The sequence below is a fragment of the Lagenorhynchus albirostris genome, chromosome 12 (assembly GCF_949774975.1).
Source record: "Lagenorhynchus albirostris chromosome 12, mLagAlb1.1, whole genome shotgun sequence".
Lineage (NCBI taxonomy): Eukaryota > Metazoa > Chordata > Mammalia > Artiodactyla > Delphinidae > Lagenorhynchus > Lagenorhynchus albirostris.
The window spans coordinates 51,222,501-51,249,176 of record NC_083106.1 but is presented as its reverse complement, the minus strand read 5'-3'; the positions used below and the strand labels follow the sequence as shown (position 1 = coordinate 51,249,176).

General features: G+C 39.5%; 1 protein-coding gene across 6 annotated transcripts in view; it reads right to left on the bottom strand.

Moving 5' to 3' along the window:
- Positions 1 to 26,676, bottom strand: part of PDSS2 (decaprenyl diphosphate synthase subunit 2) — a 269,913-nt gene that overhangs the window by 38,694 nt on the left and 204,543 nt on the right. For all 6 annotated transcript variants that reach the window (XR_009543821.1, XR_009543820.1, XM_060167776.1 and 3 more), the window contains 2 exons: positions 26,338 to 26,469; positions 9,338 to 9,370 (listed from right to left, as the gene is read on the bottom strand). Coding sequence is in view for 4 of the 6 variants with exons in the window: in XM_060167776.1 (XP_060023759.1) it covers positions 9,338 to 9,370; positions 26,338 to 26,469 (165 nt within the window). In the remaining 2 variants the exon portion in view is untranslated. The remainder of the gene's footprint in view (positions 1 to 9,337; positions 9,371 to 26,337; positions 26,470 to 26,676) is intronic.

Here is a 26,676-nt window from a genome sequence, read left to right as displayed (position 1 = left end):
CCATCTTGGGTTATTCATTCATTCATTCAACGGTAGTTCAGCATATATTTATTGGGTACCCAGTATGTGGCAGGAACTGTGTTAGGCCCTCAGGGTATAACGGTGTGCAAAACCAGACTCCATTCCAGGCTTACAGTTAAGAACTGGTCTTCATCAACAATCTAAGTTTGCCGTAGCTTCCTGATAAATGTTAGGTATTTTGCAGACATGTAATTTTTCAGGTCCCAGTAATTCAGAATGATGAATCTAAGGATGGGAGAGATTGCCCCAATAAATACTATTGTCATAAACTAAATAATGTTTTATATATAAAATCAGAGATTAAAGACCAATAAGCTAGGAATATATGATTTGAAGAAAAATAAAGAAGATTTATAACTGCCTAGAGGATTGAATTTAAAGAGTATCAATAGGGCTTCCCTGGTGGCACAGTGGTTAAGAATACACCTGCCAATGCAGGGGACACGGGTTTGAGCGCTGGTCGGGGAATATCCCACGTGCTGCGGAGCAACTAAGCCCGTGTGCCACAACTACTGAAGCCCACGTGCCTAGAGCCCGTGCTCCGCAACAACAGAAGCCACCAGAATGAGAAGCCCGCACACCGCACCGAAGAGTAGCCCCCACTCACTGCAACTAGAGAAAGCCACGCACAGCAAACAAAGAACCAAAGCAGACAAAAAATAAATAAAATTTAAAAAAGTAAAATAAAATAAAAAATAAAGAGTATCAATAGTACTTGGGTGAACAACTTAGAGGGTGGCAATATTTTATGATGTCACAGAGGCTTATCATTTTTATCATTTAATAATTTTATTCATGGTCCACAAGGGACTAGAGATTATGATCATTAAATCTGTTGATGCCATTGAGGTGTGTGGGATTGTCAACACCTCAGAGAACAAGAATCTAATTTTAAAATAACATTAAGATATTAGTGGAATAGATCATCAGGGCAAGATGATAGTCACTGGGGACAAATGCAAAATAATACACTCAGAGACTTAAGGAGGAAAAGAACTAGCTTGATAATGGGGAATGAATGAATGAATGTCCAGAGGGTGACTGTTTTGCAAAAAGACTTGAGGGCTCATAATAAGGCACAACTCTTGGCTCAAGATACTGACTATTGCATGTGGAATTAGAATTTATTTTTTATTTTATTTATTTTTAATTAATTAATTTTATTTGGCTGCGTTAGATCTTTGTTGCTGTGCACGGGCTTTCTCTAGTTGCGGTGAGTGGGGGCTACTCTTCGTTGTGGTGTGTGGGCTTCTCCCTGCAGTGGCTTCTCTTGTTGTGGAGCACGGGCTCTAGGCGTGCGGGCTTCAGTAGTTGTGGCTTGTGTGCTCTAGAGCACAGGCTCAGTAGTTGTGGCGCATGGGCTCAGTTGCTCCACGGCATGTGGGACCTTCCCAGGCCAGGGCTCGAACCCGTGTCCCCTGCATTGGCAGGCGGATTCTTAACCACTGTGCCACCAGGGAAGTCCTAGAATTTATTTTTGATTAAAAGTTTCACATGGTACAAAAGCTTCTTTGCTTTATTACAGACAGAAACTGATCAATGATTATTTTTCCATCATTGATAACTGTATTTTGAAGGAGATTTGTAATCAAAGCAGTGGTTGCAAAAACTGGCTTTAGTAAATTAACTGTTTTGAAAAAAAGATTAAACAGAACCTATTCATTATTGCTGAAAAAAAAGGAAACCCAAAACAAAAAATACCCCACTTTTCTGAAATGTGATTGCCAAAAGAAAAACAACTGGTTTTATCTGATTTTTAAGGAAACAAGGAGTGGAGGATTTAAAACTTTCAGATGGCTGTTCTGGCAGTGTCTTCCAGCACCCACCCCTCTGCTGTGGGTAGGTCATCAGATCAGCGCCTGCACTGCGGGCTCGGTGTACGACGTTTCTGTCTTCCTCAACTGTTCCCCAGCACCTCAACCACAACTTCAGCCCTCACACAAAAATTCACAGTGTAAAAAAAATCACATTTCCGAAAACAGACTTATGGTTACCAATGGGGAAGGGGTGGAGATAAATTAGGAGTTTGAGATGAACATGTATACACAACTACATATAAAATAGATAACCAACAAGGACTTGTTGTACAGCACAGGGAACTATACTCAATATTTTGTAATAACGTATAAGGGAAAAGAATCTGAAAAAGAATATATATACATATATTCAATTAAATATATATAACTGAATCACTGTGCTGTACACCTGAAACTAACACAACATTGTAAATAAACTATACTTCAATCAAAAAAATTTTTAAAAAACCCCACATTTTCCAATGGTGTATCCCTTCTATCGCCATAGAAGCAAGCAATTCTTTAGGAGCCTAGAATTAAATGCTGGTTATGTCACTAAAAACACGAGTTCAGGCAAGTTATTTTTCAATTCTCAGTAGCTCAGGTTGTAATCTGGAAAAATTCCAATTCAAATCAGAGTCTACACTTTTAAAACAGATACCTTTCAGAAAAAAACCCTGCTCAGATGTATTACCTTAATACCCTTATTTACATTTTTACATGTTGTCATTCAGTCTTTATCAAGCATATAAAATTTTATATAGTTGCATCCATATCATAATGGTATTTGGATTTTTTTCCTTTAAATTGTTTTACAAACATCTCATCTAATTGGACCACAAGTCTTTAATGAAAAACGATGGGAGAGGGGAATGTCAATGCTTCTACATAGTCTCCATAATTATCACTAAAACAGAAACCCTAAGTGTTAAGACAGCTTCAAGAGGTTAGAAGAAATGAGAGATTTAGTGCATACAGTGATGCTGTTTGGAATATTTTACCAAAGGAGCTAATGCGAAGTCCCAGGGTAGGAGAAGGAGCATCTGCCCAAGAAAGGGGTACAGGGAAGAGAAAACACAGCAACATCTGGTCTCTAAATGTGCCAATGTGAAAAATTCTCAGAGCCAGTTAGCTAGGGTTATGGGAAAGAACAAGCAGGAAAAAATTGTCTGCCAAAAAAAAAAAAGTGTCTGGCTTTGTCAGTAAACAAAGGACAGTAATACTTACAGAAAATTTCCTATACTATACTCAAGGTTCAAAAAAGAATTTTGGATTCAATAGGCAGCAAAATGGCTGAAGCAATCTATGGATAATAAATGAGAAGAAATGGCTAAAGGGCAAGCCTTGGAAAGCAAAGACTCTTTTTCTTCTTAAAGGGAAATGATATGTGATCATGCAAATGCAAATGTCTGTGGACAGCACAGTTTGCTGCTGGGAAGGGAATTTTAATGCGTACCCTATGCAAATGCGTTTTATAATAAAACAAAATGTGCAGGGCCTTCTGAGGGCAGGGAGGAAAGAGGAGGGCAGGGGCTGTAGACGCTGTGCCTGAGAGGCAGGGGAATGCGCTACTCTGGGACCTTGAGCAAATTCCAGGAGAGGGGGCATGGCAAAAACCCACTCCTTTCAAAAAACCTCTCTCACGTTTGACTGAGAACTGGATGCCTGATAAATCAACACCTGCAAAATCTTTCTTTACCAAGGGCTTAACCTTGAGCAATTCTCTGTGTTTCGAGTGAACCTCAGTAAGAAGACATGAAAAACAACTCTCTTTTCTGTACTGAGTCGTGGGGAAAATTATATGAACTACACAGTCAAGACTGGAGATGGATACAAAGAAAGCTCCTGCAAACCATTTAGAGTCTTTGTGTCAAAATCAGCATGACTGTCAAAGCCCATGTAAGGCCCAGTCCTAGGCACTTGGGGAAGAATGAGCAGGAGGCCGGCCCACATGGCTGAGAGTCTGGTTTTGACCAAGTGATATTTATTCATATTTGCATACCTGAAGCAATTATTAACAGGAAATTGAGAAAAAGTCTGTATCTCTGTGATGGAGATATTTAAGCCAGCCTTTTTGAAAGTGTTAAAAAATTAAAATTGTAGAAAGCCAAACCATAGGTGCCGTGTTTTGCCTGAAGTGGTAAAAATACCATCTGCCTCAGTCTCTGAGCAGCATGCTTCTTTCAAGTAGCAGTAGCTAAACTACCGGCATACGCTCAGCCCCAGCTGGGGAAAATACACAGCCGTTTGTAGATGTTTTTCTAAGTAAGAGTAGTCAACATGCTCGTTTTCCTTCAGACATACATATTAGTTACCATAGCAAACCAAGAGTGAATGTGGGCTGAGAAACTTCTCCACTGGTCTTGACACACGCCCATGAATTTCTACAATTCAATAGGTGGCACTCTTCCCTGTAACACTGAACTCAATCTGCTTGGGGCCAGAAACCTAGGGAACATGGACTAGTTCCCTATTCCATGAGAGATACACACTCAGGGCTGCAGACCAATCACTGTAATGAAGATCCCCATGGCATCGCGCATATGAGCAAAACTGTCGGCACCGGTTTTTTGGTCACAATTCGCTTCTGGTAATTACGTTCTGTCCAATAAAACTTCTGCAGTTTTAACTAGGTAAGTAAGATACTTCTTGTTTTTTTCATTTTAGAAGCTGGGCAGAATTGCCTTACAGTTCAACAGCTTCCAGTCCTGCCCAGCCCTGGGTGGATGAGCTTCAGGGGAAGGTAGAGTGCTCCTGTGCTGGTGTGAACCACCTTCCAGAGGCGGGAGAGACTTAATGAATGAATAGTTGCTGAGTGCTTTGATATCTTTAGATGATAAAGGCAGTGCAGCAGTGTAAAGCGTTCACATCCAGGCTTCATCGCCACAGGAACTCAATTAAGAAGTAATTCAATTTCTTTTCTGAGTGTTTGAGGACAGACCACTGTTTTGCTGAATGTGACAGGCACTCTCGAGATCTAGCTGAGACTGATTTTGATCGTCACTTCTGCCCTCTCCCCTGCTTCCTTGCCATTCTGAGACTGACAAAATTGGAGAGCTGGTATACAAAGCCATAGAGCACATGGTCAAAATAATTTTCTATGGTTCTTAAAATCTGATTTTTCAGATAAAATTTGGCTTTTGAGAAAACACTCACCACTTGGAAATAAAGAAATCTCCAGCAATAAATAAATTTCATGACACTCTCCAGAAATGGCCATTGAGTTTTTCAAATGTAGTTTTACAGAGGGACATCCCTGGTGGTCCAGTGGGTAAGATTCCACGCTCCCAATGCAGGGGGCCCAGGTTCAATCCCTGGTCGGGGAACTAGATCCCACACGCAAGCTGCAACTAAGAGTTCACATGTCGCAACTAAAGATCCCACATGCTGCAACTAAAGATCCCACAAGCCGCAACAAAGATCCTGCGTGCCCGCAACTAAGACCTGGCGCAGCCAAAAATTAAAAAAAAAAAAAAAAAAAAAGTAGTTTTACAGATAAACCCACCAGGGGAGTCCTAAGCTGCCTAGCATGATGCCTGCATCAGTCAGCATGAGCACCAGGACCATATCATGGACCCATGATATGATACGTAAGAGACAATACTGTGCGCTGGACCCTGCAGACGTCTCCCCGACACTTGGTAGGGATGGATATAATTGTTTTTACCCATGGTACTTGGATTTGGGTCTATGTATGGATGATAGGTCTGGGTTAATCGCCTAGATCCCTTAAATATCAGCACAGCACCACATACCCTAGCAGGGTGGGTTTCTGTTTATTGGCATGAGAAATATTCTCACTGGGCACTTGGGAAGGCAACTGAACATAGGGATGGACTGTGTTATATAGTCAATATACTCTTTAAATGGCTAATTTGAGTCTACAAACCCCAATTCCAGACCTCTTAGCTTCCTGCACTTCTCCTAGCATCGCACCAATGCAGCACTCATCCATACGCATTTGTCACCCCTATACGTAAGCTTGTGCTGGGTACACGATGCAACCATGGACAAGGCCATTGAAGGCCCTGCCTTCAGGGCTCTTACATTTTAGTGGAAGAAGACAGAAAAAACAAGCAACTAAATAAAAATGATAATTTTAGATTATGATAAATGTTAAAGAGAGAAAAAACAGAGAAAAGGTGGACTTTCAACAGGAAGGTCTGAGTCAGTCCTGGTTGTGGCGGTAGTCAGCACCAGCGCAGCACCTCGCCCACATTAAATATCAGATCCACAGTGCTTGGGCGTATGAAGCGGATCAAGGAATGAATCTGGACCACAGTAGTACACAAGATAAGAATGTCCCCTCTCCCCCAAAAAAGAACGTCTCCTCTCAAATTTGGGCCTAAAGAGTAGAACAGCACTATTCTAAACTGCTCCTTTTATACTAAGGAAACTGAGGGAAGACCTAAAAGGTTAAGTGGCTGATAACAGATTTTGCAGTGAGTTGGTAACAGAGCCATTGCTCGGTTCAGGGTGTTCTATCTGTGCCCCATATTCTTTTCTTTTCTTCCAGTCTCTTCCACTATCAGGTGCTTCTGCAATAAGAAATCCTAAAGGAGTTCTCTGAGTCATAAATAAGCATCAATGATAAATAATCACTCTATTGCCAAATCATGATGTCATTTCCCTTACTTTTTCATTTATAAGTTATTTCCTTTACTATCCCAGTGAAATCCCAGCATTTATCTCCAAGCTAGTTTATTACAACCTTCCCAAGCAATCTTCTTATCCCTGCTGATACCTGCAACTTGTGTCAAAAGCTTTCCTTTCCTCTTTGACTGAAATAAAAAACCCTGTACCAGAATATCTCCTGTAACTAACTTAATGGGTCTTCTATTTTCTTATGGCCTCACTCACCATTTACCAAGTGCCAAGCACTGTGTTGGGCACCAAGCATACAAATAAGATACTGTCTCTGGGGGGCTTCCCTGGTGGCGCAGTGGTTGGGAGTCCACTTGCCGATGCAGGGGACGCGGGTTCGTGCCCTGGTCTGGGAGGATCCTGCGTGCCGCGGAGCGGCTGGGTCCGTGAGACATGGCCGCTGAGCCTGCACGTCCGGAGCCTGTGCTCAGCAACGGGAGAGGCCACAGCAGTGAGAGGCCCATGTACCGCAAAAAAAAAAAAAAAAAAAAAAGATACTGTCTCTGCCCTCAAAGAGCTCACAGTCTATGATCTGTCTCATAAATGGTCATTATAAAATAACAGAGTTAAGTGCAATGACTGAGAGATGCACAGTGTGTTAGAGAATGGAGCACCTCATCCAGCCTAGGGAACCAGGAAGGACTTCCTCTTGGAGATGATCCTACGTTAAGCCTTACAGAAGAGGCAGGGGTAGCCAGATTAAGGGAGACACTGCTGCATTCCAAGCAGAGGGGACAGCATGGGTCAAGGCACGGAGAATAGAAACAGTATGTTTTATGTAATTTGGTGCCGCTGGAGCACAGGGTAGGAGGGGACAAAGCTGGAGAGTCCCTCCAGGGGATGAGACCACAGTGCTTTATATGCCACTCCAGCAAGCTCTGAATTTGCCTTATAGACAACATGGAGCCAAGGAAGGTTTTAAGCTGGAATGTGAAACTACCAGATTTGTGGTTTAGATAGACATTCTGGCTGGCGATGGATCTGTGGGGACAAAAGAGAGGCATAGAGACCAGTCAGTAGGCTTCCTAGTGGTTCAGATGAGGAGACTCAACATGAACAATGAAAGAGAGATCAAGAGGAGGGGCTGGATTCAAGAAAATGTAGGATATAAAACTGATGTGACTTGGTCATGGAACATAGGGGTGAGGGGGTAAGAGCATTTGAGAGTGACTTCTAAGTTTCTCACACGGTTGACTGGTGGGATGACAGTGCCAACGTCAGGAGACAGAATGAGTAACAAGGACCAGAGATAAAACGCTAAGACTGGACCCTAATGTCAACGATGGACTTTGGGTTATAAAGATGCATCAATGCAGGTTCACTGATTGTAGCAAAGGTACCACTCTGCAGCAGGATGTTGGTAGTGGGGAAGGCTGTGCCTGTGTGGGGTCAGGGGGTAATGGAAACTCTCTATACTTTTTTGCTCAATTTTGTTGTGAACTTAAAACTGCTCTGAAAAATAAAAGTGTATTAAAAAAAAAAGGGTCCAGAGATGTTGGGAAGATGCTGAGTTCAGTTTAAGACACTTTGAGCCTGTGGGAGACCATTTGGGTATTAGGCTCAAGTAGACATCTAAGATACAGTGACAGATATAGAAGTCCTCAGTTTAGAGGTGCCCCTATTAATCTAATTTTTCTTGAAGAATGCAAAAGTTTGTGAGATAGAGAAAAGGAGGACCTGCATTTCAGGCAAGGAAAAGGCACGGAGCCAGGGGTGTGCGCTCCGGGGCTGTCAGGAGAGCACAAGGTTCTGGATCAGCCCTGGAGAGATCACTGAGGGTTTTGGTTGTCCCACTGCAAGCAGAGCCCTTACAGGTCCCACTTCTCCCTCCTTGTCTTTGGCGTGCAGGTGTGCTCACACTCTGGCTATTCTTGACTGTTGTGAAAACCAGATGGTTAGCATGTTCCTTTAGCCAAGCAGCTGTATGCATCCCATACACTTGCTAAAATATTCCATTTGTTCCTCAGGAGAAAACAGAATGTGACCCAAGTGTGTTCATAGGCTTGCACCGGTGCACTGAAATGTGAAATCCCACAGCAGTTTTTTTTTTTTTTTTTTTTTTTGTGCTACGCGGGCCTCACTGTTGTGGCCTCTCCTGTTGCAGAGCACAGGCTCCGGAAGCGCAGGCTCAGCGGCCATGGCTCACAGGCCCAGCTGCTCCACGGCACGTGGGATCTTCCCGGACCGGGGCACGAACCCGTGTCCCCTGCATCGGCAGGCGGACTCTCAACCACTGCGCCACCAGGGAAGCCCCACAGCAGTTTTTGAACAAGGCTGTGTGTCAGAATTATCTGTGGAGTCTTTTTTCAAACCCTTCCATCCTGCCCCCGCCCTGCTCTGCCCACCAGTGGATTTTGACGTTGGTGGAAGAGGGTATTATGCTGTGGTAACCCAGGCATGTATGTTTTCAAAAGCCCCACAGGTGATATGAAAAATACTGCCTTTAGAAATCCAAATCTGCCCTGAATGGTGCTTCCCAGGTATTAGCTGATGATGCTAAAAGCTGTTTTCCATAGTCCAAAGGCATCTTTCCAGCAATGGTTGGTGCTTACCCAGCTTTTCTTCACAACACTTACCACCATTTGACGTTATATTATGCATCCATTTAGTTGTTTATTAGTTACCCATCTCCCCCACTAGCTTGTAAATGTCATGAAAGAAAGAGTTGATCTGGTTCACTCTTGTATTTCCAGCACCTAACAGTGTCTGGAATGACGCAGGCATTCAGTAAATAAGCTTATCATTAAATGAATCCTATTTTACCTGCTAATCAGCTTTGAATGTGATGACTCTCTTTTGACCTTTCAAATATAAACAAAAACCAAGCGTCAAACTGAAATGTATAAAACTGTGTAGAAGCTACAAAATCTACCTACCTTAGCATAGTCTAATCTTCCTTTCCGTTGAGCCTAAAACAGAAAAGAGGGGGAAATTAATTAGTTCTTTAAAAATCATTTAGTATTTCTATAACTTTTGCTTCTCAAAGAATGTCAACTCTCTCCCCCCTCACCTCTCCCCTTCTCTGTCTCTATATATGTATATAGTGAAATATATATATATATGTATGTGTATACATATAAATAAAACTCTCAAACATATTGAAGAGTTGTAAGAACAGTACCACAAGCACACATATACACTCTAGGTTTGACAGTGGCAGACACCATGACCTCTCACCCCTTCGTGCTTCAGCACACAACTCATAAGCATAGGACATCTCATACGTGATCACTTTCAAATTAAAACAACTAACAATAATGCCATATCATCTGACATACAACCCATGTTCAAATTTCTCCTGCTGTCCCAAGAATATATTTTATTTTAGCTTTTTTTCTCAAACTAGAATTAATCAAGATTCACACATTGCACTTGGTTTTTATGTCTCTGTTTCGCCTTTTAAATCTAGACTAGCCCCTCCCCGATTTTTAAGAAAGGAAAATAAAAATCATTAACTTTTAAAATAATTGACTTTTTGAGGAGACCAGGGCAGCTGTTGTATAAAATTTCTCTTTCTGGATTCGTTACATTATTTCTTCGTTGTGTCATTTCACTTGTCCCTGTGTGCTTACAAACTGGAAGTTGGGTCTGAAGAAGCTTGCTTAGGTTTAGGTTAAACATTTTTGGCAAGAATATTTTACATGGAATATTATATACTTCATATTGCATCAATGTGGAAGGCACCAAATGTCAGGCTGTCCTACTCTTAATAATGCTATAAATTTGATCACTTGGTTAAAGTGGTGACTATCAGAAGGTTCCACTGTAATGACATATTTCCTTCTCTACAATTAGTAATCTATGGGGTCAAGTTTTCCACTTGCTTTGGCATAATTTTTAATATGTTGTATCATGCCAAAAGACACTCACCTCCATCCCACTGTCACCAGGGATGAGGAGAGGGAAGAAAGCTGGAGGTAGGAGACATCCTGTATGAGGTCAAATTTTACTTTAAATTATTTTTAGTTATTAAAGAACAACTTAAAATGAAAACATATACTCAAAAGTGTATGTATCAAATCTGAACATAATAGAGACAACCAATGTGTTAGTATTTGCTGGTAGGTAAGCTCATTTTTTGTGGACTTCAGAACAAACTTCTCCTGACACCTCTGCACAGAGCAAGAGCCCTTCAACTTATGAACAGGTTAGGTCTTGAGACCATTTTGTTCCTGAGTCCAAAATGACACTATACAGATAATAAATGTGGGTAATTACTTTCATGAGAGAAAATGAGATCTTTATAACATTAATCCTGACTCTTCTCGCTTCTTTATAATCTTTTAAAAATTTATCCAAAAGATGCCTGCATTTTGTTTTTCTTGTTTTCATAAAAAGCAACTTCTAATAAGACACTGCTCATGTATAGCTGTTGGCACTATCACAAACGACTCAGTTAAAACTGTGACTTGTACACTTTCAATGAACCAAAAGGCCTCTGCAACCAATATACTATAAAAAAGAATTCGTGGTTCAATCTGCTCTTCAAAGATGTTTTGGGGATCTAGGAGTTTCAGTGAACTAAGAAGGGTTTGAATTAGTCCTGAGATGCAATATACCAACAGGAATGAGAATCGGTTCTTGCAGGTATTTTAAAACCAGGCTCATTCTTCTCTCTGCTCAGAGATTTCATATTTACTTGTTTGTTTGTCTATGGACATCTTTTCCCAAGATAAAACAGTTTTGTCTACACTGAAATCTCTCTCCCCGCACTATAACTTCTGCAGGAGCAGTGTGGAGCCCCTGAGCACGTCTGCATAGTGCACTCATGACCGAGCTACTCACTTTCATATTGTACAAATATGAATTGGCCTTGATCTCATGAATAATCCATGGCTTGTGACCAAAATTTCAGCAGCAGCATTTCACAATATGCTTAGTCTTTAAGTTCTCAAACTCTCAGCTGTCTCTCGAATTCATTTTAGGTTAAGGGATATCTGACATGGAGGCTGATCCTGTGGTCACCAGTTTTCCACCTTTTCAATTGTTCATCCTTTCCCTGTCTCTTGCTGATCAGCATGGGCTGCTCAGGCACAGTACTTTTCCAATGACGCACAAACTAGGACCCCTGTGGAATGATTCCTACTGTCAAACAACTCATTCCTGAAACACATCTGCCATTTCCTCACTACTTTCAGTCTTGTTTCTGTTCTAACCACCTCCTCTTCATTCTTGCACTTTCAACATCCTCACTTTACAGTGTTTAACACAAACAACATGGTAGAAGTGTTGAAAGTGGTATCTGTTGAAAGTTAGAAAGTTGAGTACCTTTCATATCTTGAGGTTGCAGTGTAAAGTGCAGAGAAACTATAATTTACAATGATGTAGGTGGACTTTTCCTTTTGGACGTATTGAGCCATTTCCCCAGTTGTCTCAGAAAAAAAAAAATCAGTTTTTTCAGGTAGTAACAGTAACTATAATGCTGTTTACAGATAAGGACATCTAGAGTAGTCTCATCACATACCTTGTTTATAAACTAATCATCTTAGAGAATTCTATTATTTTGAAGTACTTGTGCTTAATCAATTACAAGCTATTTTCCTTTTTTAAAAAATCAAAGTATAGTACATTTACAATATTATTTTAGTTTAGTACAATATAGTGATTCAATATTTTTACAGAATCACAAGCTATTTTCAAACCTTCTCACTTTATTTATGTATTTATTTATTTTTCTCACTTTATTTTGTATTACTAGCTCGGCCACCCCCTTTCACCCAGTGGAGATATACTTTGCTGGGGATGACGGCAAAGAAACGCCATGTATGTAAATCCCTATTTGTTCAACATCAGCTCTCACGAGCCCAGCCGCTCCGCGGCATGGGGGGGGGGTCTTCCTGGACCGGGGCAAGAACCCGCGTCCCCTGCATCGGCAGGCGGACTCTCAACCACTGCGCCACCAGGGAAGGCCAGCTCTTAAACGTTTTGAAAGCTGAGACTAGAAGCCTACATAAAATGACAGCACGATTACCACGGCCATTACCACCCGAACAGGCTGTAACTGCTGATATGCTGCTCACTGGAATGTCCTTTTTATTTTATCACAACAAACGTTCCAGTCCTGTGAAACCATTTCACCCTTGACTGCTTTAGCTTGTACAGAAAAGTATCATTTATTTTATAAAACAAAATACTATAAATATTTAGATCTTTATAGGTATATATTTCCAGCTGCTATGTGAGTTAGTATATATGTATGCCAGACGCAAGCCTGAAAGTACACACTGATATAAAAATTTTTTCACAAAAAGCTTTTAGAGTTTACAAAATACAGCAAATTAGAAACAAATGTAAATGATTTAATCCCCTACGTAAGTAATATTTCTCATTGAACATTACCAAATTCTATTTCTTTTTGTAAAAAAGTTAGTTTGGGAGGGGCTATAGTTTCTATTTCATCTGATGGTGCTCATTCACTCAGTAATTGTCCATCGTGCACCTACTATGTGTTAGGTATTGCTCAGGCACTGGAGACACAGCTAGGAACGGAACAAGTAAAAATCTTCCTCTGGGGGTTCCATAGTCTTGTTTTCACATACAATCTCCCTCTAGAACTTAAGCTCCACGAGAGTATGGACATTTTCTCTCCTGATCATAACAGTATTCCATGTCTAGATCAGTGCTTGTAGATAGTAGATGGTCAATATCTGGTGAATGAATGAATAAATGGATAAATGCTTTTTCTTAGTAAGTGTTGGTTATGTACCATTTATTCAGGAAACTTACAAAGCAAAGTTCCTATTACTCTCTCCTAGTTCTAAGAAAGCTGGGTGTTTAGATTCAGTCAGTATGCATGATGTGGAGCCACTACCTGGTGCCTTACAGATAATTTTTACTCGTATTGAACAGTACCATATTTTGACTTTATTACTCAACTTCTATTTAGAAGTAGACTGAAGAAGGGAATCTATAGAAAATAAATTCTAAGAATTCATGAAACTCAAACAACAAAAGGATAGAACAAAAGAATCATCTATCAGCCTTCTCACAGATGCAGCGGTTTAGAGTAATTGAGTGCCTCAACCTTGGTATCAGTGTATTGAAGAGAAAAGAGCCTGACTGGAGGTCAGGAGACCTCAGATTTCAAATGTACTCCCCCAAGCCTCAGGTGGTAAGTAGGCCCTGCTACGGAGGGAAACAGGTAGCCTAAGCTCTTAACTATGACCACTTTAAGAGGCACTGTGACCTCCTAGGAAATGGATATGCTGGGAGCCAGAAAATATGGTTTCTAGCCCATAATAGGTTAATACCTCAAGTAATTTTAAATTTTTACGTGGGTCTTCATTTTCTTATCTGTAAAGTAAGAGTACTGGGTCAGAAAAGGCATCCCCAAATGCTGGGCTGGCTGTATCAGAATCACCTGGGTAGCCTATTAAAAATGCAGATCCTTAATACTCTAGCCCTGAATTCTGAGTCATCTGAGGATCACTGGTGTGGACTATGTCTAACAACCTTTTCAATTTATGCTCTGTATGCATCAGTGTTTATTTCAAAGAGAACAACTATATAAGCTCCGTAAGTCTCAAGGAGAATGGAGTGCTGTAACTTTACCCTCTTTTTCTGACATCTATCACTTACCATGTATATTTCTAGCAGAGCAAGATATTAAAATAACTTCCTCACTGGGGCCCAAAATAGGCTGATATAAAATAAATGCAGACTGTATTTCAATAGCCGGCAGTCCTGAACCTCTTCCTGCCACACTGTTCGTCTCCAGAAACCACTGTAAATTCTGCCACACACGGCGATTCCCTGAGGGCTTCATTACTTGGGTCTTTAAAAGGGATCCACTCATCTTTTGCCTCCTGTAGGTGTGCTCCTTGTCAATCCAGGTCATGAGAAAAGAAAGTAATTTTTCCCAGTCTTTAGCAGTTCACAGAGAATGTGTGGTTTGAACCTTGTTTTATCTTAAAAAAATGTGCAAATGGACAAGCTAGTGTGCCACTGCTCATGACATTGAAGGCCTCCTCTGACAGCTACAGTGAGCGCTGCAAAACAATATGCTACACCAAAGCAAACAAAGCCAGTGCTCTGATCGAGAGGATGCACAGAGGGATTAATTCCAAAGGTTTCTATACCAGTCTCTGCAGACCAAAGGCAGATAGATTCTCTGTTGGTAAGTAATGGATGTACAATGTGGTCTTTTACTTTAAGAAACAAATGCTTTTTTATAAGTCAGGTAACAAAGAAGGATTGGATGACATAAATGAACTGCTTCCAATTTCTAACTACTGCTATCTGGACTTGAAAACTGGATATGGAAAAACCTTTTTCTAAAAGCAGAAAACTAATATTCCACAGCAGGGAGTGCAGAAATTGCTAGAGACTGATCATCTCTTCTTATCATGTTATTCTTCCCCAATGCTACCAGCTATATTTTAGAATAACAATTTAAAAAATAAGATTCTCTTCTTCAGCCTTCAAGAAAAACTATCTTTCTTTCCAATTTTTTAGTTGAAAGAACATAATGAACACCCATTTGCCCTCCAACTAGATTAATTAGTTGCTAATATTTTGTCATCTTTGCTTTCTCTCTAGATGATCATTTGCTGACTATATGAGAGTAAATTATAAACATAATGATATCTCATCCCTAAATATGTCAGCATTTATCTCCTAAGAACAATGGTGTTCTCCTACATAACTACAAACCCATGACCACATCCAACAAGTTTAACGTTTACTATAGTATTTAAGATAATGTCTGTATTCAAAATTTCTGGTCCAACCAGCAGCGTCCTTTAGAGCTATGTTTATCCCAATCCAAGATCAAATTAAAAATCACACATTCCCTTTGGATGTCACGGCTTTTTAATCTCTTCTAATCTACAACATTCTCCACACCACCACCTTTTCTTTTATAATATGGCATTTTTTAAAAGAATCCATGTCAGTTGCCCCGCAGAATGTCCCTTCTCCTGGACTTGTCTAATTGTTTTCACATGATTAGATTCAGGTTAAAATATTTTTGAAAAGACTCCTACATAGATGATGCTGAACACTTCTCCATTACATCAGGAGTCATACAATATCAGTTGTCTCGTTACTGGTGAGACTAAGTTTGTTCACTTCCTCCCTTTGTCTTCAATAAGTAATCTGTAGGGTGCTTTGAGTCCCTGTGAATATTTAGTTCCCTACTAACCATTCATCTAATTGTTTTAACCAATTATTCACTAATGATTCTTGTTTGAGTAAAATATTATATTGGTGGCTACAAAAATAATGATATTAAAAAAATAATGATATTTTAAAGGTCTGCCTTGGTACTGGAAGAAATATCATCAATTTCTTTAGAGAAAACATGTCTTGCTGAAAACAAACTCTCCTTGCATTTGCATTGGTATTAAGAGGTGGAGTTTAGTATATATATGTGAGATTTGTTGGTGGACAGAGGAACGGAGAAAGGCCACATCCCAAAATTGTTTGGGTATAGTGTATGAGGATTTTAAAAGGTCACAAATCAGATATCTACTAGATCTGCTAGCCCCCAAGTTGAAGCAGCCAGCTAGCTAAGTTTGGTTTGGGAGGAGAAGCAATCCTTGCTGGGCTCTCCAGTTATGGAGCTGGAAAGGTGTCAGAATATAAAGGAACAGGGCAAGCCTTTTCTTTGCTATCTTGACCATTCTAACCTACTAATAAGAGAGCGCAGAAGGCATCTGCAAGGAAGTGAACACCCTTCAGAACTTGGGTACCTGATTTTCCATCTCCTTCACCGGGGAAAGCTAATTTTTGGAGGCAAATTTCAATCTCCATGGAATTAACTTTCTCATATTCTCTTCCTTTGGTTTGATGCGAGAAGAGGAAGAAATAGACAGATGCAGAAGGCTATGGTAACCCATTAAAAAAAGGGGAGGGGGCTTTTATCATTTACATGATAAATCTCTCTCTGTTCAGAAGTCCTGTTATCACTTTTCTTTTTAATTTTATTTATTTTTTTGTACAGCAGGTTCTTATTAGTTATCTATTTTATACATATTAGTGTATATATGTCAGTCTCAATCTCCCAATTCATCCCACCAGTACCACCCTCCCCCACCACTTTCCCCCCTTGGTGTCCATACATTTGTTCTCTACATCTGTGTCTCTATTTCTGCCCTGCAAACCAGTTCATCTGTACCATTTTTCTAGGTTCCACATATATGCATTAATATACAATATTTGTATTTCTCTTTCTGAACTTACTTCACTCTGTATGACAGTCTCTAGATCCATCCATGTCTCTACAAATGACCCAGTTTTGTTCCTTTTTATGGCTGAATAATATTCCATTGTATATACGTATCACATCTTCTTTATCCATTCGTCTGTTGATGGGCATTTAGGTTGCTTCCATGACTTGGCTACTGTAAATAGTGCTGCAATGAACATTGGGGTGCATGTGTCTTTTTGAATTATGGTTTTTTCTGGATATACACCCAGTAGTGGGGATTGCTGGGTCATATGGTAATTCTATTTTTAGTTTTTTAAGGAACCTCCATACTGTTCTCCATAGTGGCTGTATCAATTTACATTTCCACCAACAGTGCAAGAGGCTTCCCTTTTCTCCACACCCTCTCCAGCATTCGTTGTTTGTAGATTTTCTGATGATGCCCATTCTAACTGGTGTGAGGTAATACCTCATTGTAGTTTTGATTTGCATTTCTCTAATAATTAGTGATGTTGAGCAGCTTTTCATGTGTTTCTTGGCCATCTGTATGTCTTCTTTGGAGAAATGTCTATTTAGGTATTCTGCCCATTTTTGGATTGGGTTTTTTTTTGGTATTGAGCTGCATGAGCTGTTTATATATTTTGGAGATTAATCCCTTGTCCACTGATTCGTTTGCAAATATTTTATCCCATTCTGAGGATTGTCTTTTCGTCTTGTTTGTAGTTTCCTTTGCTTTGCAAAAGCTTTTAAGTTTCATTAGGTCCCATTTGTTTATTTTTATTTCCATTACTCTAGGAGGTGGATCAAAAAAGATCTTGCTGTGATTTATGTCAAAGAGTGTTCTTCCTATGTTTTCCTCTAAGAGTTTTATAGTGTCCGGTCTTACATTTAGGTCTCTAATCCATTTTGAGTTTATTTTTGTGTATGGCGTTAGGGAGTGTTCTAATTTCATTCTTTTATATGTAGCTGTCCGGTTTTCCCAGCACCACTTATTGAACAGGCTTTTTTTCTCCATTGTATATTCTTGCCTCCTTTATCAAAAATAAGGTGACCATATGTGCGTGGGTTTATCTCTGGGCTTTCTATCCTGTTCCATTGATGTATATATCTGTTTTTGTGCCAGTACCATACTGTCTTGATTACTGTAGCTTTGTAGTATAGTCTGAAGTCAGGGAGTCTGATTCCTCCAGCCCCGTTTTTTTCCCTCAAGCAGAAGTCTTGTTATCACTTATAATCCATTTTCCTTACTATGCACTCTTGGAATCCAGAAGAGACGTGAAATATAAAATTACAGTTTGACTAAGAAAAAAAAAGCTACCCAGATCTCAGAAAGCCATGAGCAAGGAAATGAGGCTGACAGGAGAACTGAGCTGTTTCCTCCTGTGGCCAGGTCCCAAGGTGATGTCCACCAACCCTGACAGTGTATCTCAAGCCACCATGTCAAAAACCAAACTTATGCCAATGTTCCCACTTCACTTTCCTGTTTTTATTTATGGTACAATTCTTTCTGTTATCCAAGTTCAAAATCCTCGTTTTGGCCTCTGACCACCCCTCCCCAGTAGACATCTGCCAGGTTCTCCCTATCATATCAGTTTTCAGGTCCTATATATTTTCTCTCTGAAGTGAATTTTATTCCTAACCTCCTTACCTTCCCGTTCTCATGGCCAATACTCTGATTAGGACTTTTTCCCTGCACTTATGAACAGATTCCTCACAACCTCCTGACTGGTCTCCTTTTCTATAAGTATCTCCTTGTTCTTCTGATTCTATATAACGTAGTTAGATATACCTCTCTAAAACACATTTCAAACCTTGACAATACCTGGCTCAGAAACTTCAATTTCTGCTGCATGACTTCTGAATCAAGTTCATTTTCTAAAGACAAACATCCCAAAATCCTTTTTTTTAAATTGACGTAAAATTCACATAACATAAATGTGAAGTTATGTTACTCAGTGACATCTAATACATTCACAATGTTGTGCAACCATCACCACTATCTAGTTCCAGAACATTTTTGTCACGTTGTAACATGTATCAATACTTCATTCCTTTTTATGGTTGGATAATAATCCATTGCATGGATATACCATATTTTGTTTATCCATTCATCATTTGATGGACACTGGGTCGTTTCCACTTTTTGGCTTTTGTAAATATTGCTATACATGTTTTTGTTTGAACCAAAGTCTTTTAAGTATAGTCATTATGTACTATTTTGGCAATTCTTCATCTATCCCTATATGCCCCATGTTTTTCACCTTCCATCCAAATTATAATACTTCTTTTTTCTTTGAATACACTGCATGCTTGCCCATCTGCAGCCCTTTTTCATGGTTTCTGTTGTGTAGGAAGCACTTATTCCCATCTTTGTCGTCAAGATCTTCTTCAAGGACTATCTCAGATATCACTTACTTCACAAACCCTTTGTTGACTTTTCCAACTGGATTCAAACTCTTTTTCCTCTGAGCTGCCCCACTGGCATCAATTACAGTATTCCTTATATTTGTGTGCTTCTCTTAACAAGGCCAAGACAACCATCAGGCAATTTACTGCTGTATCTCCTACAGTCAAGCACTTTGTTTCCTTAAGTGCTCAGAAAACCTTAAGAAATATTTTAACCTAGGAGATAGTTAGAGCCATTTCATAGTCTTTGTGGTCTCATATAGTCCTTTCAAATGCCCACACTCTACACCCTCTATGGTAGAGGATGTTGTCAGTATTATTCCTTTTGAAACAACTCAAAATAACTTAAATAATTAGAAAAATATCATGTGGCATTCATGAGGACTCTCTGAATGTGCACTTTCTCTTTTGTTTAAGAATATATATGTGTTATATTCATGCACATCAGCCTTGCCTAGCAATTTTTGTTTCACTTTCTGAATAAGAAGGAAAAGTAGGATATCTAGGGACAACCGAGTTATAGTTTAGCACTGGTAATATGTAGTTCACTTAAGGTATTTTATGGATGGTTATGACAGTGGCAGAATGTCACAAGCCTAAGTGACATTTCAATACTTTCAGAAATAGCCAAGAAAAAAAAATCATAATTCTTATTTCTTCAGGTGACTTATAATGGCAGCAGAAAACTAGAAGGATCATTAAAAATAAAGTTTGCTGACCTGCAATAGCCCCTGGACTCCCTGAGAGAGTCAGAGCTCTGTGGTTCTCTGAAGGATTCTACCTTCTTTTATTCGGAATCAAAATGATAGCTGAGTAATGACTTCACCTCCCTAGGGTGAATCACCCATTCACTATCAGTATTTTTAACCTGATCATTATTTTTCAGCAGCTATAAATTTAAATTTAAAATTAAGGTAGGAAGGGATCTGTAGTATTTAGTATGGAGACATTGCTTAACAAATATTTTTCATCTGTTTCTGGTCTGGCCTGGTGCTCTAAACTGCCTCTTACGAAAGTGCATAGTGTGCGTACACCTGAGGGTGCGATGGAAGACAGCTATCCGATCTTAAGATTTGGGGAGGACGGGGAAGTTGGAGGCGGTAGCAGGGCCTGATATGAAAAATTACAGAGGTGCTGTGCTTCTTGGCTTCACAGTGATGTTGAATGGGCGCTAAGGGTATGTGATCCCCTCTTCCCTTCCTTTCCGGTCATTAATTCTCACTCTCCCTAAGCAGGAAATCAAAAGGGAGATGGGACACAAACCTGTCTATAATTTTACATGTGATAATAACAAATCATAGTTGTCTTCCGTCATTGGGAGCAAGACTTTTCTATTTCTAAGTGTCAAAGACAGTATTTAACTTCTAATAGAGATAAATATTTTCTTATAATGCATCTCTTGCCTAAGAGATTATTTAAAGAAATTTCTTAGATTTATTTGAGAGCTGAAAGGAACCTTAGAAAGGATCTAGTTCAATGCCATCATTTTGCAAAAAAAATAATAAAAAGGATGTTAAAGAATGTGACCAAGGTAAACAGATGCTAGCAGAGCCCAAACTGGAATACAGGTCTTCCAAATCCTGGTCCTCTATGGACCATTTCTGCTATACCAACTTGATTCTTTCTATTTAACAAAACAGGTTGCCACCAGTTTTGTCCCCCGAAGACCACACCACACACACTTTCTGACAAATACTAATTAGATGACTATTCCAAGTAAGTTACTATACAGGACTATTGGTAATTCAAAGGTAAATTCACTACGATCCTTAAGGATCTTACAATAAAATTCAAAACCTGGGAGAAGAAAGGTTTACAAAAATGCAGAGGAGAAAAATATCACAGAAAGTTGGAAAGAGAGCACCAGAACTAATTTCAGGATTAATAAGCAGCCTCCTTGAGATTCAGGATAGAAGGTCCCTCTCAAGTGTTATGCAAATTGTGTTCCCTAACCCTGACTAGGCAGTGTTCACAGAACAAGATCATTATTATAGAGAGCTTTATATAAACATGAATAAAATTTAGAAAATTAAAATAAACTCAAGTAAGGAGTCTTTAATCTGAAAAATGTTGCCCCCTGCATGACAGAAACTGATTTCTTAAATTTCTTATTTGCTTCAGACAAATTCACCTTCTCTTCTTCTGTGACCCTGTTCATGACTCAGACATGTAGATATAAGGAGAAGGGCCCGAAGTCCATGGAGCAAATCACAGCAGTCTGGTGGGGCCTTGAGAGGTGGGCAATAAACTGCCAGTTCTTCCTGAAGGATGAGGATTTAGAGATGATCACAGGGGACCTAGGCTGGAGGATGTAACCTCGTCTGCTCATGGGTGTCATCTTGGCAGTTTACTGACCTCTGGACAAGATCTATTTAATTTACTGGAGATAATGCCTAAGGCATAGGCTGTTTGGAAAGGATATCCCTTTGAACTGAAAATCAAATTGAAGATAATGATTTGGGAATATTTCACCAGTTGTTTAGGAAATCCTGGACTCTCATGTAGTCTATATAAGAGTTAAATATGTTCCTTTTCTGTGAAGCTTCTTTAAAATTCATATCTATGCTGCTCATATATATATATATATATATATATACACACACACACACAAACACACACACACACATATATATATATGTATATATGTGAATAGCCAACGGAGACTTGATAGCTTTCTTTTTAAAAATAATTAATTAATTAATTAATTAATTTTTGGCTGTGTTGGGTCTTCGTTTCTCTGCGAGGGCTTTCTCTAGTTGCGGTGAGCGGGGGCCACTCTTCATTGCGGTGCACGGGCCTCTCACTGTCATGGCCTCTCTTGTTGCGGAGCACAGGCTCCAGATGCGCAGGCTCAGTAGTTGTGGCTCACGGGCCCAGTTGCTCCGCGGCATGTGGGATCTTCCCAGACCAGGGCTCGAACCCGTGTCCCCTTCATTGGCAGGCAGATTCTCAACCACTGCGCCACCAGGGAAGCCCCCATAGCTTTCATTTAACATATTTAGCCGGATCTTTTCAACCAAAATGTGTATCTGCAATGTATTCTAATGTAATCCAATTAGAGCCACTAACACCATCTGTATATACATTTTTGGTTCAGCTGTCAAAAAACACACAAATACAACGCTCATAATACAATATTCAATAGTTGTGTAATATTTTATTGTACTATACTTCATTTAACTTTTTTCTATTTTCAAATGGATCAATTTTCATTTTCTTCCTTTTATAATTAGTATTTTACTACATATTTTAATATGTAAATCTTTGCCCACATCTCTGTTATTTTTCTTGGGATACGTTACTAGAGTGCAATTACTATAGCAAAGTATATAAACTTTTAAACCAAAGGTTTAAATTATGTATAGTATTTAAAGAGTCTAATAACACAAGACTTCTAACAAAATATCCTAGCACTCTCCAGACTTTGTCTGTCTCATTTCCCTCACTTTAGCTGTTTCTTCTGTTTATCTTCAAATACTGTTTTCTTGATTTGTAAATTTTAAGACATTATCTATTGATCCTATGATAAAAGGAATAATTACATTTCTTACGTGACCAAAAACATTCCTTTCCCCTACCCTCTCCCCAGTGATTATACTTTTTGGTTTAAATCAGTATTTGGTATTTACATTTTTATGCTATATAAATATTATCCTCTAAGCCATGTTAAGTATTATGATTACATTTTCTTTCTTATACATTAAAAATTTATTCACTACAGCTAAGAACTGCCTCATTTCGTATCATATGTTTAATGTGGCTGTTTAAAAACGTGGGCCCCAAATTCTCTGAAATTGTTCCCAGTGATAGGTGAGGTATACAGCCCCTCCCCTTGATTCTGGGTGGGCTTGTGACTATTTTGATAGGAGATCATGAAAATGGCGGGTGATTTCAGAGGCTGGTCATAAAAGAAGATGCAGCCTCTGCCTTGTTTGCTGGAAGGAACACTTGTGTTTGGAGTTCTGAGCTGGCAAGAAAGAAGTCTGACTACTCTGAGGCTGCCATGCTGTGAGGAAGCCAAGCCAAGTGGAGGAGCCACGTGTGAATACTCTGGTTGTTAAGAAGCCTGGTTTTCTTGACAGCCCAGCCTAGGTGCCAGGTGTGAGCAGAGACTCCAAATGGTTCCAGTCCCCAGCATCACTGAATCACCTCTAGCCTCTGGGTTTTTCCAGCTGAGGCCCCAGACATCATGGAGCAGTCATCCCTTCTGTGTGTTGTCCAAATTCCTGACCCACAGAATCCATGAACATAATAAAATGATTATTTTAAGCAGCTAAGTTTTGGGGTAATTTGTTATGCAGCAGTGGTAACTGGTACTCTTACTCTTAACTGGTACTTTCTATGTTCCTGTTATTAATTTGTCCCTAAATTCTCAATATGGCCAAGTACATTAGGGGATCATCCGTTCCATTGTTTCCTTGGAGATATTACTTCTGGAGATCTCTGTCCTCTTGTCCCAATTGAGCCTGGATGCAGAGCCAACAGCCTAGGACTTGCATGGGTGAGAGACAATGTAGCATGCTATTGTACTTACAGATGTGGGCCCTGTAGTGAGGCTGCCTGGGTTTGCATCCTGGCTCTACCACTTACCAGTGCTGTGTGACTGTGCTCAAGTTAATCTCTCTCTGCTTCAGGTTTCTCATTAGAACAGTGGTTGGCACAAAGTAAGTTCTCTTATTGTTGGCATTCTTGTTGTTGTTTATTATTCTTCCCTTCATATTGTCCTGGGAATTCCCATCATCTCACACCTATGTCTGATGCCCTAGTTCCTAAATTCCACATGTTTTTCTTTCTTGGTTATTCCCTTGATAGAATACATCACCAGCTCCCTAAAAAAAGATGCTTAGGAGGTAAGTTTTTTGAGACTTTATTTATGCTTTAATTGTCTTTAACATCACACTTGATAATATGACTGGCATAAAATTCTAATTTGGAAACAATTTCTCTTTGAATGTTGAAGTTATTACTTCATTGTCTTGAAGCTTTCAGTGTCACTACTAAGACAATTCTGATTCTTGATCCTTTGTACGTAGGTTTTTCTTTCTGGAAGTATTAAGATCTCTTCTTTATCCCCATTGTTTCAAAATTTGCTAATGATGTCACTTGGTGTAGGTCTTTTAAAATTCACAATTTAGAGTGCCATTTCAATTTGGAGACACCTTCAGGTCCTTCATTTCTTAGAATTTTTCTTTTCTTTTAATTCTTTATTAATTTTTCACCTCCATTTTCATTAAGTCTCTTTCTGGGACTCATAATAGATATAAGATCTCTCAGATTGGTCCTCTAATTTTCTTATCTTTTCTATTATCTTTTTAGTCAATTTTCTGGGAGATTTTTTTTTTTTTTTTTTTTGGCGGTACGCAGGCCTCTCACTGTTGTGGTCTCTCCCGTTGCGGAGCACAGGCTCCGGACGCGCAGGCTCAGCAGCCATGGCTCACGGGCCCAGCCGCTCCGCGGCATGTGGGATCTTCCCGGACCAGGGCACGAACCTGTGTCCCCTGCATCGGCAGGCGGACTCTCAACCACTGCACCACCAGGAAAGCCCTGGGAGATTCTTTTAATATCTTCCATTCTTCTTCTGATTTTTTTAAAAAATAAATTTTATTTATTTATTTATTTATTTTTTGCTGTCTCGGGTCTTCATTGCTACGTGACGGCTTCCTCTAGTTGCAGTGAGCGGGGGTCTATGCTTTGTTGTGGTGCATGGGCTTCTCACTGCGGTGGCTTCTCTTGTTGCAGAGCACAGGCTCTAGGTGCATGGGCTGCAGTAGTTGTGGCACACAGGCTCTAGAGCACAGGCTCAGCAGTTGTGGCGCACTGGCTTTGTTGTTCCGCAGCATGTGGGATCTTCCCGGTCCAGGGTTTGAACCTGTGTCCCCTGCATTGGCAAGCAGATTCTTAACCACTGCACCACCAGGGAGGCCCCTTCTTCTAATTTTTTTAAATTCTGCTTTCATATTTTTATACTTTATAATTCTGATTTCTTATTCTTGAATTGTCCTTTTTTACATATCACCTGTTCTTATTTCATGGATTTAATATCTTATCTCACTGAATATATTGATTGTAGTACATTTGGAAATGTCTTTTTTCCCCCTTGCACTGCCTCTGTTTCCTCTAAGTTCCCTCCTTTTTTTTTTTTTTTTTAAATCAGTTTGATTTTGACTTGTTCTTTCACGGCAGAGGCTGCTTTCAAATGCCCAGTGGTCCTTTAATAGCTATTCTACTTCAGTTGGATGTTCTGTGCCCTTGGATACTCTGAGGCTTGTCAACTGGTGGACCTCACTGTAAGGCAGCTGGCCAGGGTTACGGCATGTTTACTGAGGGAGCCCCAAAAGTCCACATCTGCAGGGCTTTTCCTCTGGGTTTGACAGTTTCCCCAGAAAGGAATCCTCTCATTTTCTACCTGGTGAATATAACGGATTTTAAGCTGTAAGTAAGCTGTAAGTATTTTGAGATCTATTAGGGAGGAGTGGCTGGAGAGGGAAAATCTTATCTTTCCAAAAGCAGATATCTCAGGCTCTCTCTACTTGAAGTGTGCCATCTACCTCCGCCTCAGCTGTGCCTGCTTTCCCATGTCCAGTCTCAGATTAACCCAATCAACTAGAACCACCAAGTTAAATAAATTCCATAAAGTTTTGGATAGAAAGGCAAGAACTTTTTGTACCTGGATTTAAAAAAACCCAAAAAAGTTTCTGGATTTAAGAAAAACCTAAAAAAGCTCCCTCTCATCTTCCATACCTTCCCTCCCCCACAAAAAAGTAGAAAATTCACCCAAGTCCCTTTACCCCTCTTACTTAACCACACTTTTTTTTTTTTTCCTTTGATAATGCCTCAGAACTTGAGTACTCAGGATCCAAGTTTTTTTTTTTTTTTTTCCAAGTTTGTTTTAAAATAACCCAATGAAGTGACAGGCAGAACTCCTGGAATTCTGCAGCTTGTGCTAGAGTCTACATATGGGAAATTGCCGTCAGTTAAAGGGTGATGCTATTATCATAGCCCAATTTTTGAAAGCCTTTAGAAAAAAAAAATCATCTGAGTTAATTAGTATTTACCACAGGCACAGATTTTGTATTGCAGTATTCTATGAATTCAGATAATAAGAAAACACAGTACTACAGTCTTTAACTTTTAACTAACACTTACCTCTCAAAAATGTATATTATAAATTAAGAATTTTACCTGTTATATGAATAAGCTCTTATATGACTGATCTATATGCTCCATATGGCTGATCAGTCTTAGATCATCATAAAATATGAGTTATGTTTTAAAATCAACCAAATACTATTGGTACCTAAAATAAGAGTAATTTCATTTTACCTCTCTGATCTGCTTCATCCACAAATCTCTTCCAAGAAACTCCTGATGTAAGACTACAGGAGCTGAGTTTAGATTAAAAGTCAAGGAGTCACTGGTCTTTTCTTTAATAAAAGGCTGGAGATCAGAATTTATCTAGAAGGAGTAGTGAAAAGAGTTAAATCAGTGAAATGCATATACATTGGCATGTTTTAGTCATATTCAGAAAGCACCAGTTACTACAGTGAAAAATGAAGCTTAAGGAACTCAGTTTTTAGATGTACTTTAATAAGCAAAAGAACAGCTCATATGATTAACAATAATCTTAAAAAAACTTTTAAAATAGTTTTCCCCTAACATATT